The sequence below is a fragment of the Notolepis coatsorum genome, assembly GCF_963971535.1.
Source record: "Notolepis coatsorum genome assembly, chromosome: 14".
In the NCBI taxonomy this organism is placed as follows: domain Eukaryota; kingdom Metazoa; phylum Chordata; class Actinopteri; order Aulopiformes; family Paralepididae; genus Notolepis; species Notolepis coatsorum.
This window is the reverse complement of record NC_140178.1, coordinates 24270411-24296179: the sequence shown is the minus strand read 5'-3', so window position 1 is coordinate 24296179 and position 25769 is coordinate 24270411. Positions and strand designations below refer to the sequence as shown.

At 42.9% G+C, this 25769-nt stretch overlaps 1 protein-coding gene across 1 annotated transcript; it reads right to left on the bottom strand.

Moving 5' to 3' along the window:
* Positions 1-778: 778 nt before the first annotated feature.
* Positions 779-25769, bottom strand: LOC311240910 (chromobox protein homolog 1-like). The gene is made up of 7 exons (XM_084329522.1): positions 25524-25769; positions 15981-16064; positions 6794-6826; positions 6094-6322; positions 4937-5120; positions 4295-4389; positions 779-3791 (listed from the first exon to the last, which is right to left on the bottom strand). The coding sequence occupies exons 2-7, from the start codon at positions 16009-16011 to the stop codon at positions 3641-3643; spliced, it is 723 nt and encodes a 240-aa protein (XP_084185648.1). The 5' UTR covers positions 16012-16064; positions 25524-25769; the 3' UTR covers positions 779-3640.

Sequence of the window (25769 nt, the reverse complement as noted above, 5' to 3'; positions counted from 1 at the left end):
GATAGTCACTTGCTGGTATATGTACTAACCGCACTAAATGAGAAAGTGTTGCAAGTTGGACCTCTTTTGGAGAATCATACATTTTTTTGTGCTTAGATATCCCTTAGTTCTACAAAATTTTATAGAGCATATTCACTAATTTTCACGAGAAAAATGCAGAATGCCCCTACTAAAGACTGATTAGCTATTGCTTTACACAGGACACAATTCTTTTTTTTTATCCACTTTTTCTCCCATCCCAATTTCGTATCATCCAATTCAACCCTCCCGTCTCGAACGCTGTTTCTTGCCTCCCACAAGCCGGCTGCAATGTGGACTAAGTCATAGCACGAGTCCCCTCCGATACTCGAGGTAACAGCAGTCGCATTTTTTCACCTGCGCGACGCGATCTTTCAGAGTCAGGGGTCTGCGCTTTGGAGGGGCGCTGCCCCCATCGCTTCCTGATTCTACTGCGCCGGCGCACCAACCGACCTGTAGGAGTCGCTGTCCACAACGCCCGATCCCCACCCATCAGTTTCCCACCCCTAATACTGCCAATGTGTATTAGTACAGACGACCAGCTAAACTGAAAGCAATGTGGAGCGCTGGGCTCGAACAGGCGAACCCAGTGTCTCCAGTATTCATGGTGAGCGCCTTGCCCACTGCACCACGTAGCAATCATTACACAGGACGTCCATACTTAAGGCTGATTAGCTAGTTTCACAGAGGACCATCACCTTGAATTCTCTCATGCCCATCATATGTGCAATGCAGCCACATAAACGCCATACAACTTAAATACCAAAACCAAAAAAAATCTTTATTGTCCAAAATACATTAAACAATTAAAAGTATGCCATGAAAACGATTAAGACATGCAACAATACAACACAGGCTAATCTGCTAAATACAGAGAGGGAGCGAGACGGACAGAAAGAGACAAGAGGTTCAGAAACAGATTATAAAAGCTAACAAGCGGACCCAGGTACAACTACTACTAAAAGAAAATCAACTAGCAACTGACCAAGACCCGATTACAAATTAAGCTACTAAGTAATATATAATACAGAATATGCAGCAGTATGCATGCGCAGGCTACGTCCCAACTCGTGAAACGTAGCAAAATGTGTAATACAGAAATAAGAGAGCTCGATGCAACAAACGACTATTCCACTGATTCAAAAAATTCTGCGTTAATAGTTTGACACATTGCAGTGTTTTCCACGCCACTGCGAACCATTGTAAATGTGTAATACAGAAAAATAAATGCCTTTTAAACATTGTAATCTTGTGAAGGTTGCCTGGGTCTGTAAGAAAAACTGATCCATCTTGGAACCTTAGTTGGATGAGATTATGTGTAACAGGTCACGTTAAAATAAGGAGAGCTAACTACTATTTGCAACATAATTTCAATCTCCAAATCGAGACTATGGAATTTACTTCTGTGGGGCAATACTGTGTAATAATTGAGGGTAGTAGTGTAGCTGAGGTACCAAGTACTACACCGTACTCCTGTATACAAACTTATCAGCCTTTGATTCATGTTGACATTGGGGGGTCAGAGTATAACCACCCTTTACAGGATAAGGACCTGACCAGTTAGGACATTAGCCGTGTCGCGCCGGATGTCGATGTCACGCTCTTGTCAAACTGTTGCTTAGTTACAAGTATGATGCCTCTCGTCAGCCATGTTTCTAGCATTTGATTAGGAAGGCATACCTGGGTATATCCTCCTATCAGCCTACAGACTCATTGTGGTGCCAATCTCTGTTCAGACCCTTGAAACTAACATGATAAACGATCATATCACGCTGGTAAAACTGAAACGATATGCTGTGAAAATGTTTGTATGTTTAATGAACTAATTGTGCATTGATTGACAGTTTGACATAATCATTTTCAAACACAAATATGAACTTCATATATTGTTAAGTTTTTCTAGAAGTATGGTTGGAGCAGATTAGATTTATCGCACAACAGACTAGAGCGAGAATGGACGCAGCCTCTCCTAGAGCACTACAAGGAAACTATAAAAGGAGGAAGGGTCATCTCGCGTAGTATATCCTTGGATAGCTTATAGTATATTTTGAATTTTAATATAGGCTTCAATAGAACTGGCAACAAAGTCTGGCACCAAGCAGAGCAACGCTGGTATTCTGATGTGATGACCCTGCCTTCTTTTATAGTTTCCTTGGAGTACTCTGGTACTACTTTGGTACCCCAAAAGATAGAATTTTGATGTTGTCTTGGGAACCAGCACTGTTTCATGTGCGGACAATGCACGAGATTCAGAACGCTGGAATGTTCATTCAAATGATGCCGTTGTCATGGAAACATCAACTTGCGACCCCAGTGTTTTACCTTTAAACATCAACTTGCGACCCCAGTGTTTTACCCTTAGACAAAAACGCTTCAGATGCACAATGCGGTTTCACTACCATGTAGTCAAGTCAGTTTGTACCATAGAGTCCAGAATGCCCACATTATGGTTTCTGTGTCAGAGTGTTGGGAAGGGGCCATTACCAGGCCTAGAAACATTTTATTTTCTACATTCACATTTGATGAGAAACAGCTGCTACTTAAGCCCGTTTGCCCTCACACTCTGAAGGGCACGAAAACAGTTTGTATACCATTTAATATCCACTTTTAACTGATATTGGTTTTAAAAAAAATGAATTAAAAAAAAAAAAGTATTATAAGCTTGTCTGGCCTGTAGTAGTCCTTCCCACCCTTGTATCTTCTGTATCAGAACAGAAGACACCGAAAGAGAAGATAGTCTTCCATCGTCACCCATTTTGTTGTTGGACTACAACTTCAAAACCCTTCCTCACCCCCAGCCAGAGCCTAGAGACTTCCCCTCCAATATTTCCTCCAATTAAAGATTCTAAAAACAACAATGGTGAAATACAGAATGTAATAAGAGGCCTCACATAGAATGCTTGTGTAGTTATTTCTTCCATCATGGCTGCCTGTAACCGTTGGTAACCACTTTTGAAAGAAAATGCCTAATGTGCGCGCGATGTTGCTGTTCCACTGTGAGTCGTTCCATTATTTGTAACATATTTGACAAATGACAATCATTACAGATTTGTTGATATATTTCTCATATATCACAAAAAAATTTAAAATTATGAACATTCCGTGAAAGGCCTCTATCGTGATATTTTAAATGAAAAACATTTAGCAAGTTATGGCCGCAAACACAAAAATGCCTCGTCAGACGTTTGTCTATCAAGATGACCACCGCCGCCACTCTCCGTCAAGAGACCAGGAATGAATGACTTAGTTATTAACATGCACACAAACTCACCAAAACAGTGTTGTGGTAAAAAAAACTATTTCTCACCGGTACTGTGTTGTGAACCGACGTCTTTGAACCTGTACACCAGAAAACTACAACCCAAAAACAAACAAGGACTTTTGTGAAACACAGGAAGACAGAGTCCAACTTAAAAACCTCATGACGAGGTCTGAAGGTTTCTGTGTTTAAACCAACAAGGCTAAAAAGATATAACCGACGGCCAAATCAGATTCCATCCACCGTCTCCTCCTTTTCTCTCCTCTCTCGACTCAACCCAAGGAAACATGGAAGGGAAGCAGCTTTCTGGAACCGGCCTCCCTCACACCACCCCCCCCCCCCCCCCCCCCCCTCATCCACCCTCTAGTCTTTTTTCTCCTCATCCTTCTTCTCCTCCTCCTCAGTGGGGTAGGAGTGCCAGGTGAGGCGTTCCTCATAGAAGGAGATGACGACCTGGGGACATTTGCCGTTGGCCTCCTTGGCCGGGACCAGGTCTGCCTCATCGGAGTTCTTCCTGCAAGGGAGGAGACAGGAGGAGGGGAGGAGAGGAGGGTGAGATGGGAGAGGAGAGGCAGGAAGAGAGGAGGGTGTAACCTTGTTCCCAGGTGATTGAGAGTATGTGAAATTTCATAGATTTGCACATCCATGACCAACGTATCGTTACGTCTTTGCAGTGGAAAATCACAACAGGTTCTCCCTCTCTCCCTCCCCCAAATGATTTTAAACACTACTCTCTAAAAACGAACTGGATAGTTGATATATATATATATTTCACTTCATTAGCTGGGTGTGTGTGTAGAATAAATCCATCCCAAAGTATTTTACTGCTCCTGAAGCATTTTTTATTATTATTATTATTATTATTATTATAGGAAAAACACAGATACCGTGATATATACCGTTAACGTCCAAATTAAAAAAATATACGGTGATATAAATGATAGGCCTATCATGACAAGTATAGCCATACAGGAATGTGTGTGTGTGTGTTATGCGTGTGCATGTAACACTCTTTACCATTTCATGAGGAACATTAGCTCTCCGCTGGAGTCTGTGGCTCCAATGATCCTCTCTGGCACCAGACCTCGACCAAAACCTCTCGCCTTCTCAGCCTGAGAGAAAGAGGGAAAATTAATACAAATTTTCTAAAATATGTTTTATCGAAATGATCAAATCAATAGACTAGAACACCTATATATATAAAAAAAAAATTGTTTTTTTGGTACAGATTTACAGAATTTTGTCAACCTCATTTACTCACCCTCATTTACACTCAACCTCATTTTGGTTGCAATTTGAGACTTGATAGATAGAACGTTGCAACATGACTGCATTAGCTGTATCACAATTTATAGTTCCATATTGATAATGTGCTCCTGGTTGAATATGAATGGCTTGTAGTAGTTGAGAATAACAGAAGTAACATTAGTGAAGGTAGAAGGCATTGTGGTTTTCATAAGGGTGAATTACCTACAGTATGCCGCCTGGCGACTTTCACGTTTCATGGAGAATATTTCCTACCCTTTTCAACATCAATGGTAGTGTGAAAGTTAGGCTGAGATCTACCAAAACATACACTTTATACACATAAAGACGGGGACAATCTCTGGTAATGCTGATAATTACACTGGTATGGTCCTTTAAAAACGGTCCTCTCACCTCCTCTTTCTTCTTCTTGCCAGCTTTCTCCTCTCCTGCGTCTCCGGCACCCTCGGAGGCTTTCCTCTTTCCCTCCTTCTTCTTCTTCTGCTGCTCCTTCTCCTTCTCATTGTGTTTCACCATGTACTCAGCTATGAGGTCGGGACAGTCCAGGTTGTCTTGTGGTTCCCATGTGTTGTCGTCGCTGGGGAGAGACGGGGAATAGAGAGGGAAATAAAATAGAGTTGACAATAAAATGGAGATGGAAATAGAATACAGAAGACAATAAAAAAAAGATGGAAAATTAAGAAATCTGTGATAATCTTTTTTCAAAGATTTCCCTAATTAGGACATGAGAGAAAAATGTATTCAAGAACGTGGCTGTTATACTCACTCTGATAACCCTTTCTAATAAGAACCCTGCCATACTCTCCGAGAACCCTTTCTAATAAGAACTCTGCCATACTCACTCTGAGAACCCTTTCTAATAAGAACTCTGCCATACTCACTCTGAGAACCCTTTCTAATAAGAACTCTGCCATACTCTCCGAGAACCCTTTCTAATAAGAACCCCGTCATACTCACTCCGAAAAAACCCTTTCTAATAAGAACCCTGCCATACTCACTCTGAGAACCCTTTCTAATAAGAACCCCGTCATACTCACTGTGAGAAGCCTTTCTAATAAGAACCCTATCATACTGGGCGGCTAGGTGGTGCAGTGGGCAAGGCTCTCACCACCAATGCAGGAGACGCTGGGTTCGAGCCCAGCTCTCCGCATTGCTATCAGCTTGGCTGGTCGTTCATACTAATACAATTGGCAGTATTAGGGGGTGGGAAGCTGATGGGTGGGGATCGGACGTTGTGGACAGCGACTCCGACAGGTCGGTTGGTGCGCCTGCGCAGCAGAATCAGGAAGCGACGGGGGCGGCCACGCAGACCCCCCCGACGCTGAGAGATCGCGCTGTGCAGGTGAAAAAAAGCAATGGCTGCTTCCTCGAGTACCGGAGGGGACACGTGGTTTAAGGCTTCGTCCACATTGCAGCCGGCTTGTCGGAGGCATGGCCTAACAGCGTTCGAGACAGGGGAGGGTAGAATTGGACGATACGAAATTGGGATGGGAGAAAAATAGAAAATGGGAGAAAAAGTAGACTAAAAAAAATAACCCCGTCATACTCACTGTGAGAAGCCTTTCCATTTGAGAAGGAACTGCACCTTGCTCTTCACCACGCGTCGGTCCATGACCTTCTCCACTACATACTCTTCCTCCTCCTCTTCCTCATCGCCTCCAGCCCCGGCGGCGGCGGCACTAGCAGGACCAGGAGCAGCAGCAGCTGGCTGCTCATCATCCTCTGGCTTAGTCCCCTTCTTTGGCGGAGTGGTCGCCTTGACCTCAGATTGGGGCTCCTCTGGTGGTGGGAGAGAGAAAGACAGAGAGAAACAGGTTGTGATTAATCATGAGAAATGCGTGATTACGAAACCTAGCCGCATTTCTCGGAGACGCTCTCTGATTGGCACTGACTGACGCTCTCTGATTGGCCACTGACGCGTTTGCCCAATCCGTGACGAGCTGTGTCTTTGCCCATTTCCACGTCAAACAGCCTGCACACTACCTGGCGTTCTATCGCCATGCTCTAAGACAAACTCTAACCTTAACCAACTTCGAAGAGTGCCTAAGCTTAACCAGTGTAGAAACAGGCGTCGGCCAATCAGAGAGCGTCTACGAGAAATGCGGCTAGGTTTCGTAATCACGCATGAGAAATGTATTCCATCAATCAAGAATGCATTGAAGAAGAAACTCTTGTCTGCTGCCTCTAGTGGCGAGGAGGGGAACTAAATTGAAAAGGAAGAGGTTGTGATAAACAAAAATAAACTGTTACCTTTATCTATACTGATCTCTGTGTTGGACGTCTCTAGTGTTGGGGAAAAGAAAGACACATGATAAACAAACTATAATTATTAACTGTTACGTTTTCCCAAACAAAAACAGTAAGACAGTAATGTTTGAGCATTGTAATACCTTGTCTCCATTAGCCATGTTCCACCTGGCTGGGGCTAGCCATGGTCTAGTATGGTATAGTATGGTATGGTTGGGTTTGTGTCTCAATTGCGTTGCTTGTAAACTCTCCGGTTGCTAGGCAACCTTACAAAATTCACACCAGCAACTGTGGTACACAAGCTAAACCATGAGACACTAGTCCCAGCCAGCTTTGGCCAGGTTGTGAAGACTATGAAGATTCTCATTGTGTGCCAGACAAGCCATAGCTAGTGGAGACTAGGCATAAATCTGTTGCCTGGGTGCCCCTAGTGGCGGGGAGAGGAGTGAAAACGAAGGAAGAGGCCCTTAGCTGAAGTAAAAATTTTTTTTAAATGTGTTAGGTCTGTGGTAGGCGGAGCCTATCCGTGGACATTATGCATTCGGTAGAGTCTATGTGTGGTAGGGCTGCACGATTAATACATTTTTAATCAAAATCGTGATTTGGAATGATGCAATTATCAAATCGCAAAAAAAGAAATAAATCGCTTTTCTTTTTTTAACCAGGAAGTCCCATTGAGATACAAGATCGGTTTGGGAGAGGGAGGTAAGAGGTTTTAGATTGTGTGTCGTGAAGTTTAGACTTCAGAGAGGGAGAGTAAAGTACAGAAAAAAGGTACCGTTGGGTACCGGTATCGATTCCCAGGTAAAAATAAACATTTTCAGGCTCGGTGTCCCGAAAAGACCCACCGCGTAGGCCAGATGCAAGCCGCATTTTACAATAAACCTCTGTGGGGCTGCTTATATATATTTTTTATTATAATCGCAAATGTAATCGCAATATCCGTCAGAAAAATCGCAATTAGATTATTTCCCAAAATCGTGCAGCCCTAGTGTGTGGGTGTGAGGGTGTGTATTCAAACTAATTTACTCTCAATAACTGTCAAACTAAATTAGTGTGTGCAAAACTGTTTAGTGTTTTGGGATGTGTGTGAGGTTATGTGCAAAACAAATCACCATTGTTATTTGGTGAAATGCCCATTTAACCTGTTACACCGTGGAATATTTTCGCCTAAAATATATACCTAGGTAAATGGAATATTGCTCCACTTCTACAAGGTCCATTTGTATATTCTTGGTATCTAGGGACATCTATGGACCTCAGGGAATGTATTCACAGTGTCAGAAATAGTGTGTCTATTACTAGGCTTGCTTAAATTGTGATGAAACAAAGGAGAATATGAATTATGATTTTTCTTTGCATCTTTGACAGTGAATAACACCATGCTAATAATGACCAAACATTAAAAACTGCCACTGATCTCATTCAGTACCCTCTTGAGATCATGTGTATTTATAAAAAAAAAAAAAAAAAAAAAAAAAAAAAAAAAAAAAAAAATCGAAGGAAATTAATTAAGGGAAGATGATTAAACCGAAGGTTCTGTAGATACAGTACTGAATTCTCCCATCCGGACGAATGCAATTTGAAATAACCTTATTATAGCCAATTTGCACATTTATATATTATCTTTCAAATGCCCGAGTTCAATTTGGATTTAGTATCACCAGACATGCATAAGAACAGATAATGAAATCTACTGTAATCTACTGTACTTTAATTTCCCCCACAGTGCAACCGTTTTGAAACTAATTTCAGATCTAATTGTTCCTACATGTTAAAGGCCAACCTTCACGTTGTATTTTTGTTCAATAAACAATGTTGACTAGGCCAACGGTGACTTTCATGAAGAAAGAAAAAAAAAGTATTGAAATTGACCCAGTTTTAGCGTTTTTTATCAAACATTTTGTCTGCCCAACACAATCACCACGCACATGGATATTTTAATCAATGGTTCATAACGTGCATGTGTAATCGAAATGATCTCGTCACAACAGGTGCAGGGCACCAGGGGGCTCACCAGGGGGCGTTGAGTCACACACAGCTAGTGGCAGGCACTGCAGGCAGAGAGCCTTGCTATCATAGATATATGCTTGCTACTACTAGCCGAATGAAAATGTATCGGTTTCACCTAACACTATTGCTCCGTGATTCAGTTCAGTTCTTTAATAGTTGTCATACAGAAGTACAGAATACTTTCATACAAAATGCTTCTTACTGTTACGCTCCAGAGACTGTGCTAGACAAGATAGTATCAAATAACATAATAACATAATATAGCATGAATTTAGAAGAAGAAAATGAGGTCACAGTGTTCGGTATAGACATATGTACAATGTTCTGAGTTACCATATAATATACAATACACAATACTATGCAGTGTACTAATGTACAGTACTATCTAGTGCAAAGCAGAAATGGGATGAGGTACAATTAGGTACAATTTACAGTAAGGTGTACGAGTTGTAGTGCAATCCTTCATCCATAAATATAAAGTGTGGGGAGTGGGTGCTACAGTGTTTGTTTAAAGTGGGTGTGTGCTATAAAGTGTGTGGAGTGGGTGCTACAGTGCGTTTGTTTAAAGTGGGTGTGTGCGTGTGGATGTGTGTGCTATGTGCGTTTGGTGGTTGTTGTTGTGTAGTGTTCATTCATTGTTCGTTTAGCAGCCTGATGGCCTGGGGATAGAAGCTACTTCTGAGTCTTTCTGTGCTCGCCTTGAGACTCCTGTATCGCTTGCCTGACCGCAGCAGTTCGAAGAGGCAGTTGTTCGGGTGACTGGAGTCTTTAATGATTCTCTTAGCCTTGCCCTTGCAACGCTTGTAGTAAATGTTCTGGAGGGTGGGGAGCCCCCCTCCAATTGTGCGTTCGGCTGAACGTGTCACTCTTTGTAGTCTGCTTTGGTCTTTTGCAGTGCTATTCCCAAACCAGGAGGTGATGTTGCCGGTCAAGATGCTCTCTATTGTACATGAGTAGAAGTTCTTAAGGATCTTCTGGCTGACTTGGAACTTCCTTAGGCGCCTGAGGAAGTAGAGGCGTTGTCGTGCCTTCTTCACCACACTGTTAATGTGTGTGGTCCATGTCAAGTCCTCGGATATGTAGGCTCCGAGGTACTTGAAGCTGTTGACTCTCTCAACCGGTGCCCCGTCGATGCTGAGGGGGCTGTAGTCCTTGACCCCCGACCTCCTGAAGTCCACAATCATCTCCTTTGTTTTGCTGACGTTCAGGGAGAGGCTGTTTTCCTGGCACCATCCCGCCAGGACCTTGACCTCTTCCAGGTAGGCCCTCTCGTCGTTGGCAGAGATCAGGCCCACCACCACTGTGTCGTCAGCAAATTTGACGATTGTATTGCTACTCCGCTGAGCCACACAGTCGTGTGTGTACAGGGAGTAGAGGAGGGGACTCAGAACACAGCCCTGGGGGGCCCCTATGTTGAGGGTGATGGATGAGGAGGTGCAGTTGCCTGCTCTCACCACCTGGGGTCTGCCAGTCAGGAAGTCCAAGACCCACTGGCAGAGGTCATAGCCCAAGCCCAGGTCCCTGAGCTTGGCTATGAGTATGGAGGGGACTATGGTATTGAATGCCGAGCTGTAGTCGATGAATAGCATTCTCACATAGTTCCCCTGCCTCTTGTCCAGGTGTGATGCTGCTGTGTGCAGCACATGGGATATGGCGTCCTCCGTGGACCTGTTGGGGCGGTATGCAAATTGCAGGGGGTCCATGTTGATGGGGAGGGAGGAGCAGATGTAGCCCTTTACTAGCTTCTCAAAGCACTTCATGGCTATGGAGGTGAGAGCTACAGGGCGGTAGTCGTTGAGGCAAGCAGGCTTGGATTTTTTGGGTACAGGGATAATAGTGGACTTCTTCAGGCAGGTGGGGATGACAGCCTGTTCTAAGGACAGGTTAAATATGTCAGTGAATACTGGGGCCAGTTGGTCGGCACAGACTTTTAGGACGCGGCCGGGGATGCCGTCCGGACCTGCTGCCTTCCTGATATTCACTTTTTTAAAGGTCCGCCTCACCTCATGCTCTGTTACCCTGAACACTGCGCCTCCATCAGCAGCCGACCCCCCCCCCCCCCATTGCCGAGGCTTGTGAGCTGGTGTTGTTATTACCAGCATCAAACCTCGAATAGAAGGTATTGAGGTCGTTTGCTAAGGAGATGTCACTGTTCAGTTTGAGGGAGGCGCCTTTGTAGTCTGTCATCGATTATAGCCATCCATCTATAAAGCTAACCACTATTTGTAAAAGCCACAACCACGTTACCATATTTGTAATAATGTAAATCATTGTGTCGTTGTACACATAGTGTTTATAACGTTAGTAGCTAACATAGCTTAGCTTGGTAGCTATTGTGCTAACAACATATCCCGACATCCGGCTCGCTGGCCGGCATGAACGGCCGACCCAAAATGGTTCTCTCCCCTCTGTACACCCCGTCCCCACGGGTACCCTGCCGGGGGGCCCATGGACGCGACAACGGCGACAATGGTGGCAGCCTGTAGGGTGCTCGAGCCCGTAAAAGCTAGTGGTTAGTGTTGTCACGATACTGGAATTTCGACTTCGATACGATACCTTGAAAAGTATCGATACTTTCAATACCAAAAAATAATAATAATTATAATAATTTTTTTTTATTATAATTTTTTTTTTTTTTTTTTTAACAAATTTTGCTTTTGTTGCTGGTTGATTCTCCTCAGCTTCTCTCTGGTACTATACAAGAAGATAAATACACTTTTAAAACCCTTTGTTTATCTTTAGATCAGAGAGAGAGAGAGAGAAAGAGAGAGTGGCTGCTGGAGATTTTAGGTCTACTGAGCGCACCTTCCTAGTTATGACGAGAGAGAGAGAGAGCGAGAGAGAGAGAGAGAGCGAGAGCGAGATTTCTCCGGAGCTATGCTCGGAGCATTTATTAACGTTACGCGTGTACTGGTGTAGGATGGGCTCCGGCTCCGCTCGACCGAACGTTGGCAACGGGGTAGTTGTGTCGAGTTCATGCGTGTACTGGTGTAGTGGGCTCGGCTTGACGTTACTCCGTTTCCATGAAGTGATAGGTGGCCAGCTAGCTAGCATTAAGCTAACGGAGGAACGACAGCTAACGTTAGCTAATAATAGCGTTGTTTACAAACTGAAGACAGGGCTGCCTGCCCGGCTGTGAGGGGGAGGAGGAAGAGAGAGAGAGAGAGAGATTTCTTCGGAGCTATGCTCGGAGCATTTATTAACGTTACATAGCATAGCATAGCTCCGGAGAAATCTCTCTCTCTCTCTCTCTTCCTCCTCCCCCTCACAGCCGGGCAGGCAGCCCTGTCTTCAGTTTGTAAACAACGCTATTATTAGCTAACGTTAGCTGTCGTTCCTCCATTAGCTTAATGCTAGCTAGCTGGCCACCTATTACTTCATGGAAACGGAGTAACGTCAAGCCGAGCCCACTACACCAGTACACGCATGAACTCGACACAACTACCCCGTTTCCAACGAGGAGGCTGCAGCAGGCAGCAGCTTGTGTCTGTTGCTCTGAGCGAGGAGGCGGAAGGGCAAGGCTCTGGCAGCGCGTCTGTCTGTCAACAACTTGCGGGAGCAGCCAGCTGGTACCGATACTGCAGAAAGTATCGGTACTTCGGGAAATGAGTATTGAAGCCGTTTTAAATATTCAGTATCGATATGTATCGATACTTCGATATTTTTGACAACACTACTAGTGGTACACGATAGCTATGAGCTAACTAATGCTACAGGCTCAAACACCCTACGCTACGGCCGCCGCTGTTGTCGCGTCCACAAGCTCCTCCGCAGGACACCCGCGAGGACGGGGGCACACAAAGAGGAGAGAACCATAGGCTAACGTCAGTGTAGTGGTCCCGACTGTAGCAGGGACGGCGGAGCTATTGGGCTAACTGTGATGCACCGAGTGGCCACCATTGATCTAGTACTATGACCCGGACGGGCAAGGCATTTCCTGAAGTGACGTCACGGCCGTGCTAGCGTCTGATAAGCTTTTAGATTCGGCTCATTAATATGCACCTGTAGTGACGTCGGCGTTTGATAAGCTTTTTTGATTCGCGCGTGCATGTTATTCGTGCGTGGACCTTTTTAACTCTTTCAGAGTGGCATTTCCGGTGTCAAATGGAAAAAAATAAATAATGAAATTATATACCAATGATGTAAACTACCCATAATTGATCAGTAGGGTTTAACCTGGAGGTTGGGCTTTAACTATAGGGAAGAGAAACTAACTGCGTTTTAAAATTTGTCAAAAACGTTACCTTTTGTGGCTTATTATCCCGAATAATAAGTTATTGAAAGAATTCATACAGAGCTCTGAACCTTGAACCCCATATAATCTTCCAGGAAGTGTAGTTCGGAAAAATTCCAACGCTGATCGACAGCTATGCATGTCCTCTACAAAATGGCAGCAAAAAGATTACAATTCCCACGGTTCAAAATTTCCAAAATGGTCGCCCTCGCGACTAGACTTCACCAAATCGAAAAGTTTAATCTATCTAATGGCACTTTTAACCTATTGCTAAACTAACGTATTGATGATAATATACATTCTACATGCTTTTGTGAAGTGTTAGTGATGTTAATACTTGAATACGTTTGATATTAAAATCGAAACTTTTAGGGTGGGCGGCTAGGTGGTGTAGTGGGCAAGGCACTCGCCACCAGTGTGGAGACGCTAGGATTCGCGTGTTCGAATCCAGCTCTCCACATTAGCTCTCCACATTGTTTTCAGTTTAGCTGGTCGTCCGCAGTAATACACATTGGCCGTATTACGGGGAGGGAAAACTGAAGGGTGGGGATCGAACGTTGTGAACAAGCGACTCCTACAAGACGGTTGGTGCGCCTGCGCAGTAGAATAAGGAAGTGTCGGGGGCAGCGTGAGCCTCCCACGCGTTACTCCTCGACACAGAGATCGAGCTGCGCAGGTGAAAAGATGCGACTGCTGTTACCTCAAGTACCGGAGGGGACTTGTGCTATGTATGACTTAGTCCACATTGCAGCCGGCTTGTGGGAGGCAAGAAACAGCGTTCGTGACAGGGGAGGGTTGAATTGGATGATACGAAATTGGGATGGGAGAAAATATAGAAAAGATGGGAGAAAAAGTGGATCAAAAAAAAATCGAAACTTTTAGGCAACACTCTGAAAAATATTGATTTATGACCAGATGCCATTTCGGGACCGGATCTGGTCCCAAAATGGCATCTGGTCATAAATCAATATTTGTCAGTGTTGCAAAAAAAAATTAGATTTGAAAATCAAACATACCTAGATTTAATAAAAAAAATAGATGTACCTAGATACCAAGAATATTGTACCTTGTATATATTTTAGAGTTGTTCCGATACCGATACCAGTATCGGAAATGCCGCCGATACTGCCTAAAATGCTGGTATCGGTATCGGCGAGTACCCTCTAATGTTGCGCTCCGATACCATATGACGTAATTTATCAACAACACTGCGGACGTTGGGCTCTGTAGATATACCCTACTCGCTGAGTGAGCATTATAAAACAAACGTGTGCTTAATCGACCGTGAATTAAAGTGTCAATTGCCATTTTAACAGCAGAGCAGATACTTTCTTAAAATGCCATCGTCCCGGCAGAGCGCTGTTGACGGGGAGCTCTGATGTTATTAGCATTAGCTGAACAGCTAACCGAAAGCTAGCATTAACTAACGTTAAAGGTTTAGCCATAACGTTACCTTGGCTAAAGTTGGGGCTATTCATGCAGCAATAATGGCTGCAGACCTGCAAGCAAAGTACAGCAGGTTGGCAAAGGAGTATTCCAAGTTAAATCACAATGTCACCAGTAACGTTAGTTTTTCCATATACCGGTAGCTCTGATGCTAGCTAACCTAGCTCACGGTAACGTCGTCATTGCACAATTGCACGTCGCGTACACAATTAATGACATGTTGCGGACAGCCATATCGGCGACAATGTTTAGCTTTTAGTGCCAAATGATAAGAGTCTGAGGCGGAGTCTCAAAAGAGAATGTTGAATATTTATTGTGCAAAAATCACAACAACAGAGCCTCCGCTACTAAACGGAGCCTTCTTGTGGAAGCAAGTGCAGCAACGAATAATGTCCGTGTGGAACTAATGTGCCAACAACCTTTCCGTGGGTGAACTCATTGAGATAGTTTTCAATTACTGATACTAATACTAATCTATACAATCACCTGTTGTTGAATAAAACGTTATAGTTATTACTAAAAAAAACAGTATATAAACAGTAGCTGTATTTAAAAAATATATATATATATATATAATTTATATAGTTTTATTTTTTTTTTTTTTATGTATGCACTGGTATCGGATAAGTATCGGTATCGGCCGATACCCAAAGCTTAGGTATCGGAATCGGATCGGAAAGGAAAAAATGGTATCGGAACATTATATTTTAGGCGGATTTTCACCACGGGTGGAACAGGTTAATACTTTTTTTAGATTTATTTTTAGCATTTTTACAGCTTATCATGGTCACAGGACCGACAGAGGAGAGGGAGAACGGGAGAAGATGTGGGGGAGGACATGCGATAAATCCGTCCGGGAGCGGGAGGCGAACCCGGGTCGACCGCGTAGGTCTGCATCGCAGTACGCCACTGGTAAGTTATACATTTCCAGAAAATGGTACTCAGCCTGATAAATTGGTATTTTAAGTTTTAATTTAGTTGTTATTCAGCGTTCCATTAATTTCCTCGTTGAGCTACCTGACAAAATTCCATTGGTGACTCGCCCCACAAGGCACAAAATGGCTGGTACGGGTACCTATGAAATCCCCAAGATGCCCAGCTTTGATACTGAGCCCAAAACAACCTCTCAAAGACAGCTGTGTTGGCTGTATCACTGTTTCCTTGTTAGTGTTAAACATAATACCAAATAAATAATAAATAGTTTAGCATTTAGGAAGGAAGGAAACATGTTAGTTAGTTAGTTATGATAATTTCATATAACAGATGCTGCCAATATAGTAGTAATATGTGTAGTAAGATGTAACACAGTAGCAATATGTAATATAGTAGTAAGATGTAATACACTAGCAATATGTAATATAGTAGTAATATGTAATATAGTAGAAAATAAATATGTAATATAGTAGTAAGATGTAATACAGTAGCAATATGTAATATAGTAGAAATATGTAATACAATAGAAATATGTAATATAGTAGTAACATGTAGGAGCTCCACCTGTGACGGGGGGTTCTACAGCTGTGCTCATGCTGCTCTGTGATTGGTGGAACCCTCCTGTGCCCCTGGTAACGTCAGTGGAAACTAAATGAAAAACAAAGCAGGAGTTAGGTGAGGCAGAGGATTACAAGGAGAGGTCAACTCACATGGATCAGTATTCTAACAGCAGTAACATCATGTTTTAGGGGTGGGGGGGAAATCGATACGTAGTAGTATCGCGATACTTTGCGTGGCGATACTGTATCGATACAGGGACGACAAGTATAGATATTTAATTATTCGTAAAAAATAAAGCAGTAGTCCACACACACATGTGCATTCAGTTAAGTTGGAATATGACTAATACAAACAGTTCAGTTTGTCAGGTACATGCAACACAGATTACAGTGTTTACATCCGTCTGCTTGAGAAAATACCATGCTCTGCAATAAAAATGATTGAAGTGAGATGAACAGACTGAACTTTATTTTATTAGATAAAACATGTTGACAGTTTTACTTTGCAGTTGAAAAAAGGTAATAAATTAAATTTGATAAAAAAAATTAAATAAAAAAAAAAGCACAATACTCAGCATATCGCGATATATTTAGTATCGCGATACTATCATATCGTGACGCACGTATCGCGATAGTATCGTATCGTGAGGTCTCTGGTGATTCCCACCTAGTAAATATGCTCCAAGCTATGGAAATATTCCTAAATACTGCTATGTAAATATTCTGGAACACAGGAAATGAAGGAATATGATTAGTGAAAATTATTGAAAATGCCCATCCCTACCATCAGTCTCAAGTTGCACATGGCCCTTCAACTTATCTATAGGAGCATATATACAATTATATATCTAATCTAAGCTATAAAAGAGTAGTTTTCCTCTTCCTAAAACCACACATTGGGAAACAACTCGATATCAGGACACTTCAGTTTTCACAGAAAATCAAAGCCGACTTATGCTTCACATAATCTTACACATATCCCAGAGCTCTGAACAGTTTTGCTCCAATAGCTTGAAGTGAAATCTTTTCAAATTTGCTCTGCACATTCACCACCCTTAGAGGAAGAGCCATATTGATTTTGGTGACCCCCTGACCTTTCCTCTAGTGCCTCTTCGATTTTCAAATGATCTCCTGATCCGTTTGTCTTGAAAAATATATCCAGAAATGTGGCTAAACTACCACAAGTAAATTCTCAACCTGGAAAATACTACCAGAGGATGTATGAGTGATGCCATGCCATAAAGCATAATAAGACCTATTCTATTTTGCAATATTGATACACCACCGTGCCACCTAAAATACACATGAATAGTTTTATAATATGTTCCATTAGTTAACGTATAGTTGCCACACCTGTTTTGTATGTGATAATGTTGTAGTTGGGATATTGTTGTATGACGGATAAGATCTTGCAGTCGTTAACACTGTCGCCTCAAAGCAAGAAGGACCTGGGTTCGATTCCCGCCTGGGGACTAGGTTGCCAGGTGGGGTATCTCCTGGGCCTTTCTGTCTGGAGTTTGCATGTTCTCCCCATGCTCACAAGCCCCCCCCAAAAAAGAGATAAACCCAATGGAAAAACATGCAGAACAGATCGCTAATGCTGTGGCGTCCCTGACGAAGACAGACAGGAGCACTTTGATCGGTCCTCGGGCGCCCCACGCCATAGCCAGGGCTGTACACTGAGACGAGATTATCGCAAATTGCCCCTTAATTTGGCCCGTGCGAGTGGTAAATAATATTTGGGGGCAACCTTGCGAGTAGTGATTTCAACCCTTCATTCGCATTTCACTCCTAAATTAATTTAAAAAAAAATAGTAAAACATTAGCCTACAACCAGGGCTGTACAGTGCGGTGCGGTTTTTCCGTGTGGGATAAAAAGATTTGCATGTGAAGTGAATCTGGGTCACGCTATTCTACTTGGTAGTTGTAGTCTATCGTGCGATTAAATACCATGTCCCCGTCTGGTAGAGTCCATACATCCAACAGCAAATCCCATAATTCCTAGCAAACAATCAAATCGAAACTAGGGCTGGGCGATATGACGATATTATATAAATATCGGGTACAGTTCATTAACGATACACTTTTTCAACGTATCATGGATATCGTGATGTTTTGCCCAAGAGGATTGTGTTGCGTCAATCTGTCCACACGTTACTCGTTCATATCTCAGCCCGTGCTGATATGCCCATTCCGCGGTCTGTTAATAAAGTTTTCAATCAGACAGATGTATGGAAAGGCTTTTATTATAACATTTGTTGTAGTAAAATCATTATGCCTCATTTAGTCATCCTGTGGAGCACTGGTCTCCTACTCGACGGCCGCGGGGAGCTAACGTTAGTAGCTTTGTTGATGTTCAGCACACAGGACATTCAGGAAGTCAAAAACTAATAGCGCTTGCCGATTGGTGCTAAGAACAGCAGGGCTGGTGCAAGCGCTGTGACGTAATTGGCAGACTCGACTGTCAATCAAAATTATTATGTTTCCGTCAGAATGAACGAATGAAAACTTTATTAAAAGGTTGCAGAATGGGTACAATACAGTACAGGAGGATGAAGACCAGAAAAAGACTTTCGGCTTTTTTACATAAGGGTCCTCCATTTTCAATTCATCAAAACATTTAGAGACACACATATATAAAGTAGTTTCATAAAAATGCTAAAATGCTATTGATTGATTGATTGATTGATTGATTTAAAACTTTATTAACATATTGCAGAATGGGTACAGTACAGCTCAATACATACAATTGTTAAGGGGATGCAGACCAGAGAAAGACTTTAGTCTTGTTTACAGGGTCCCCCATTTTCAATTCATCATATTTCATATCTAAATCATATAATATCTCATTGCTAAATATATGCAATATATAATCTAATAATCTAAATCTAATATATAATATAAAAATGCTAAATGCATGGGTATTTTATTTTGTCTTTAATGTTAGCTTGCAAACTCAAATACTGTCTTGGTAAGCCTCATAATGAATTGTTTGGGGTAAAAAAGAAAAACATTGTGATGTGTATCGTGTATCGCCGAAAGGTCAGAAAATATCGTGATATCATATTTAGGCCATATCGCCCAGCCCTAATCGAAACTGAATGTGAACTTCCTTTCAATAAGTTTAAGCCGCTAATTTTGCTCTGCAAGAAGAACAGAGCGGATATCAGTCCATCTTATGACAACCACGTCCGATGTGGAGAGATGATAAGAGACCATAGCCGATTAAATTAAGGTCGGACCTGGCAGTGATGATTGACGGGGACACGGACACTTCTAACGTTCAGTTCAGCCATGCATTAGGTGAGTAGTAGCCCACTATTAGGACTTGAAATACTGTCTACTTAAATTTCCCTCCGGGGATCAATAAAGTATCAACCTATCTAATAATGAGACAATATGCAAATAAGATAATACTAATAATTGTCACGGCTCCCCGTATGAAAGTGGCTTGCAACTTACTGCTGGTAAAATCAATATTTCTAGTTTTGCATAGTATTACATTCCTCTTCTATAAACAATCAAAGTCCTACCGTAAGAGCCTCATACGGGGTAGGAAGGTGGGATGAGTCAAGCACAGAGAGGCATTTCAACGGCGACCCAATGCATGTATGCATCTGTGTTCATGTGCGTCGCCCACGCGTTGCTGCATGATGACAAAAATACTTTTGGATATGGCAGCTTCTAAAATGGACTTGGACCTTTTCTTTTTGTGCTGGTCATTCCTCTTGTTGCCACTTTCTTTTACTCTGTCGTTTTCAAACTCCTCAAGGTGCTGTGCCCCCACCGGTAAGGATGACCAGCTTCAAATTCATACAGTCTGCATGTCCAGTATCAAACCTTGCGTCTTTAGTAGTGCTGTCAATTAGGGTTGGGTACCTTTCACATTTGAACCGATACCTGTGAATCGATACCGGTACCCAACGGTACCTTTTTTCTGTACTTTAGTCTAGGGCTGGGCGATATGGCCTCTAAATGATATCGCGATATTTTTTGGACATATCACGATATATATCGAGATTATATTTCCTCTAAAGCACTTAAAAATGCTTGATTTAATCCTTTGCTGCATACAGTCACGCCAATATGATGATTATAATAAGTCCCTGCAACATATGTTTGCATTATTAAACCATGAAGATGCTTTAAAAAAATTATTAAATGAAAATGTACTAAGAGTAGTCTACTGACACTAATAAAAAAAAATTATTTACATCTAAGACAATTTATATAAAATCTATTGGGTGCCTACGACTTTTGCACAGTACTGTGTTTTCTATCCACTTTAGCAAAACACACACACACATATATATATGTATTGTATATACAAACTACTGTGAGAAAATAATAATCACACACAAAGGGAATGAATGAATGAATGAATGAATGAATGAATGAATGAATGAAAACTTTATTTAACAGATTGCAGAATGGGTACAATACAGTACGGCTCAATACACACAATTGTTTTTTTTTTATCCACTTTTTCTCCCATTTTCTATATTTTTCTCCCATCCCAATTTCGTATCATCCAATTCAACCCTCCCCTGTCACGAACGCTGTTTCTTGCCTCCCACAAGCCGGCTGCAATGTGGACTAAGTCATACATAGCACAAGTCCCCTCCGGTACTTGAGGTAACAGCAGTCGCATCTTTTCACCTGCGCAGCTCGATCTCTCAGTGGCGAGGAGTAACGCGTGGGAGGCTCACGCTGCCCCCGACACTTCCTGATTCTACTGCGCAGGCGCACCAACCGACCTGTAGGAGTCGCTGTCCACAACGCCCGATCCCCACCCATCAGTTTCCCACCCCCTAATACGGCCAATGTGTATTAGTACGGACGACCAGCTAAACTGAAAGCAAATGTGGAGCGCTGGGCTCGAACAGGCAAGCCCAGCGTCTCCAGATTTCGTGGCGAGCGCCTTGCCCACTACGCCACGTAGCCGCCCCAATACACACAATTGTTAAGGGGATGCAGACCAGAGAAAGACGTTTGCCTTGTTTATATCAGGGTCCCCCATTTGGGATAGGGATAATGGCTTATAGCAGACTTAATGATTTTAGAATATTTAAGATAATGAAATGTTTATATCAACTATCCAGTTAGTATTTATACTGTAACGTTTGGCTACTTTAAATCATTGAATGTAGAGAGAGAGCGAGCGAGAACACACGAGAGCCAGCCCCCCCCCCCCCCCCTCAGGTTTTGTTTTAGGTTCGTGTTTTGAGGGTCTAAGCTGCCGTAGGCGATGACGTCAACACTCGAATGTAAACAGGAAGAGTTTAAGTCACGGAGATCGAAACTGGATGCTGCTATAAGGAAACGAATAACCAATAAATATGAAGTTATGTTTAAACCTCTGTTGTCAAGCGTTGTCAATATAACCCACCCCCTTTCCTCACGAATGGAACTAGTGTTGTAGAGTCCGCTTTGAGCGTTTTCCAGGGTTAGCAGCTAACGCTAGCTAGTTAGCTTAGTCATGGGATAACTTGGTTAGCAGCTAACGTTAGCCCAATGCTTGAGTCAATTAAATTGCATGTCATTGAAGGTCCGCGCTGGTCCGTCTAATGAAATTACAATTGCATGTCATTGAAGGTCCGCGCTGGTCATGTGTCTATAATGAAATGAGGACAGCTCTGCGCTAAAGCTAAAGTCTGATCTCAGCCGCGACAACATATACTCGATGTTCACGATATAATAATATACTACATCTCATGTAGAACAAGCCGCGATACATCAGAGTATACTCGATATATCGCCCAGCCCTACTTTAGTCTCTAAAAATGTAATCTACCTACCTCAGTTGTAAAAAATAAAAATCCAAACTTCAAATAATCACACTTTCGACCGTTTTTCGGCTTGCCATTGCCCTGACTGCTTTGTTGTTGAATCAAGTCAAATCCAAGGTAAGCGTATATTGTGCGTGTGAACGTTGACATGGGGGAACATTTTATATTTTTTTTACAGTACCGAAATGTGGCACAGACGGATCTCACGTGAATCGGTACTCGGTAGTACCGGCGTGATTCGGTAGGTACCTTTAAAAGTACCGAATTCGGTACCCATCCCTAGTCAATCACGTATTGATCTATTTGTGACGTGAAATTAATCTCGGCCTGGTACCGGCCGATCGGGCTTAAAAGGTTATGGCCCCAAATTCTGCTTATTAAAACACTTTGTCCACCAAAAACGAGTACACTCGTTAATTGCCCGCCATGCGTTGAGCGCCAGAAACGAGTTAACTAGTTTTTGGGATCAATATTGCATTTTTTCGCCATGGCATTCATAATTCATCCAGCCTCCCTCCGGGGATGCAGCTGGACCCTGTCTGATATTCCAACGCCTCAATACCACCGCCTGGTGGATGTCGGGCGAGTTACACTCCAAGCCAAACCGGAAGTGGCGCATCGAGGAAATTCCTCCGGCAGTAATATCTTGTAGCGTGGATCTAGATACACACTTGAGTGCATTGGGATCGCTTTCGAAACGCAATAATCAATATGATGTTGGCGTTTATTGCGTCATACAAACGGGAAATGGATCTAGCAGATTGACGTCAAATAATTGGAATATTTTTCCTCCAGTCTCATCGGCGACAGGTAAGAGGAATCTAACGTTATTTTCAGCCCGATTGTTTATTCATTTCATGGCAATCCATCTGATCAACGTATCAACCCATAGTAAAAAAAAAAAAAAAGAAAAAAAAAAACGCTACTGACGATCAAGGAATTATAAACGACCCACCCCCCTTTCCTTCACGCATGATGAAGCATAATGCCAGCCACATCTTTTCACCTGCCAGCACGGACTCTCATTGGCGAGGTGTAACGTGTGGGAGGCTCACACTACCCTCGCCATCTCCTGTCCTTGCTGTGCAGGCGCCCTGACCGACCTGTAGGAGTCGCTGTTTACAACGACCAGATTATCACCCATCGACTCCCCTCCCACTGACTATGCCAATTGAGTCAGTATGACGGCCGGCCCAAGCCGGAGGCAACGCCGACAGTCGGATTCGATACCGGTGTCTCTCGCGTTGGTGACGACAAGTGCTTAGACCGCTGCGCCACCCAGCCGCCTAAGTTTTAAGACTTTTAAAAACTTTTTAAGACCCCTCTGGAACCCTGCTACCAGACAAAGTGTATATGCAGAATATGCAGGGCGGAGATGTCTTTTGGGTGTGTAGTTGGAGACCATTGGAGGCAGGAGCCGTTCCCTTCGCCAGTGCAGTCTCTAGTCTCATCACCGATGGCCTCGCCCTCTTCTATTATTGTAGCACAACACCTTGAATAGTATACTTACGGTCTACTGAAAGTGACATTGTATAAGGGATTGTGAAATGCACACATTCATATCACCTAAAGTTAACACTGCACTTGGGAAGTCCACCACCTTTGATAACCAATAATTCTATCAGTCTGCTGCTGTTTCAAATGATTATTTATAAACCGGTTCTACTGTGTTTAGCCAGATATGGAGCAGCAGAGTCAGACATAGACATCTTACAACATGTTTTCCTTGGGAGGGGGGGGGGGGGGATTAGCAAGGCTCCCCTCTATCTCCAGTCCAAACAAAGTCCAGCATTGCCCACCCCTGTGTTGCACAGCTCGATTTGCATGCAGAAGTCTGCACCTGTACAGACATTACATATCAACAACATGTACCCTGTGGCCATACCAACGTCATTATCTTCATTTATTTGGAAAGTTTAAAAGCAAAAGATAGTTAGTTTTGTTACTTAGTTCCTTGCTGCCGCTTGATCGTCTCCGATCATCAAGCCACAAAGAGAAGGTGATCACCTGGGTAATGGGTATGTAAACAAAGTGTAGTGTTGAAAGAAAACAATGTACGGATAACGAATAGACGCTCTAGCAGATGTGTTGTGACAAATGTGGTCCATGTGAATCTTGTGGAAAAGTGCTGCTATTTTATTGAATAATGTTTGACGAAAACATCAAAATTTGAGACTATATGACAAGAGCAGCAAGAGTGAAGAGTCGCAGCAATTCGTTATTGTGAGAGTATTAAACACTGAGCACGACAAACTACAATGCTGCTGGGTTGAATCCCTCCAAGCAGTGTTTTATGGCGGTTATAGGAAATACAAGCAATGTATGGAATGTCAGCCAGTCTTGGACTATTCACCTTACCGTATTTTGACAGGCAACACTATTGTTCCACCCGTCTCCGATTCTAGCTGTCTATCCGTTACTTATCCTTAAACACAATCAATAATATACATATATATGGGCAAAACGTATTAGCTCAATAATAATAATAATAATAATAATAATAATAATAATAATAATAATAAAAAAAAAAACTGATGGCTTGGTGTTTATCACTCGAAATTGACAGATCTCGAAGGTTAAAATGTCCCTAGATACAGAGTCACAAGCTTTTATTAAGTTGCATTAGAAAAGTGGTAAGCTGGCAGCGTCCTTGTTGCCTAGAAACATACTATTCATTCATGCTGGCCGAAAACTACCATTTATTTACTTAGTACCTACCATGTTCTTTTCTAGTTAAATGGTGGAAATTACAATCTCCGTTCGAAGGATTTTATGCACTTTGCTGTTCCCAATGTATATCCGAACAGAAATGGGAAAGAAAGCTTTTAGGTTTTCCGCACCTACTACATGGAACAATCTCCAGTCCATCTGAAGATCCAAAGCTTGGTAACACTAAATGTATTTAAGGCTATGGTGAAGCCTATTGTAACCACGTTTTCTGTGTGCAGATGTTTTGTTTGACCATTTTGTAACGTTGCTTTTGTCTGTAGTGTCTATTGAAACTTTGTGTTGCTGCCGTTTCTTGGCCAGGTCTCCCTTGTAAAAGAGATCCTGGATCTCAATTGGGACAAACCTGGTTAAATAAAGGCTAAATAAAATAAAATAAAATGTTATTTTCTAAGGTGAGGTGGATTTTTAGGCCGATTGCGTTTTCCCGCTTCGTTCCATCGTCACCTGACGTTCTTCAATAAGAGAGAAGACGCCCCCCCCCCCACTGGCCTGCTCACAATGGCCGACACGAGCTGCAGCCTACAGGCACACTGCTCGCGCTAAAAGATCTGCCCAATCTAACGTTAGCTTCCCGACACGGTTCTATTTGAGTACGAAACATGCTAATAAGGGGGCACAGCTCTTTTAGCACCGGGAATATACGCGTTTTAGTGTGTTGTTGGTCCACACTTCTTCACATCATCAGCCCTGCTGCTGTAGCTGAAGTACCATTCAAAGAAGCTCCCTGCTGGCTGATTGGAATGTGTTCATAATGAACCGCTGAAATCATGTAACGTCGGCCAGTAACATTTAGGCATGGGGCTTTTAAAAAAAAAACATGCATTATTAGCGATACTAAACGGGTTGCCGTGCTACAGGTATTGTTTCCATTAGACAATAGAAGCGAGTCGTTTAGACTGATCTATTGTCGACGCATGCCTTCTTCACGCTGTACCGACGTTAGCCGAGCAGCCCCCCCATCAACTACAGGCGGGTTCAGAACAACATGGCTGGCGTGTGTTAGCCCAGCGAGCTAACAGGAGCCTTACCTTTTACACAAAGTGGGCTTCGGTGCGATGGCAGGGGCTCCCGCTTAAAACGATGCAGACCGAGTGCCTGTTGTCCCCGAGTGAAGGAGCGAAGCTCTTGGTGATTTTCTATGGTAACGTTGGCGTTACTTTGTCCGTTAACTCGTGCACTATGCCTGCAGGATCACACAAAACCTTTCAGCGTCGCTAACAAACCAAAGTACAACAGCGGAGCGCTCACTGCTGCCACTGTGCCCGCCAACTCGA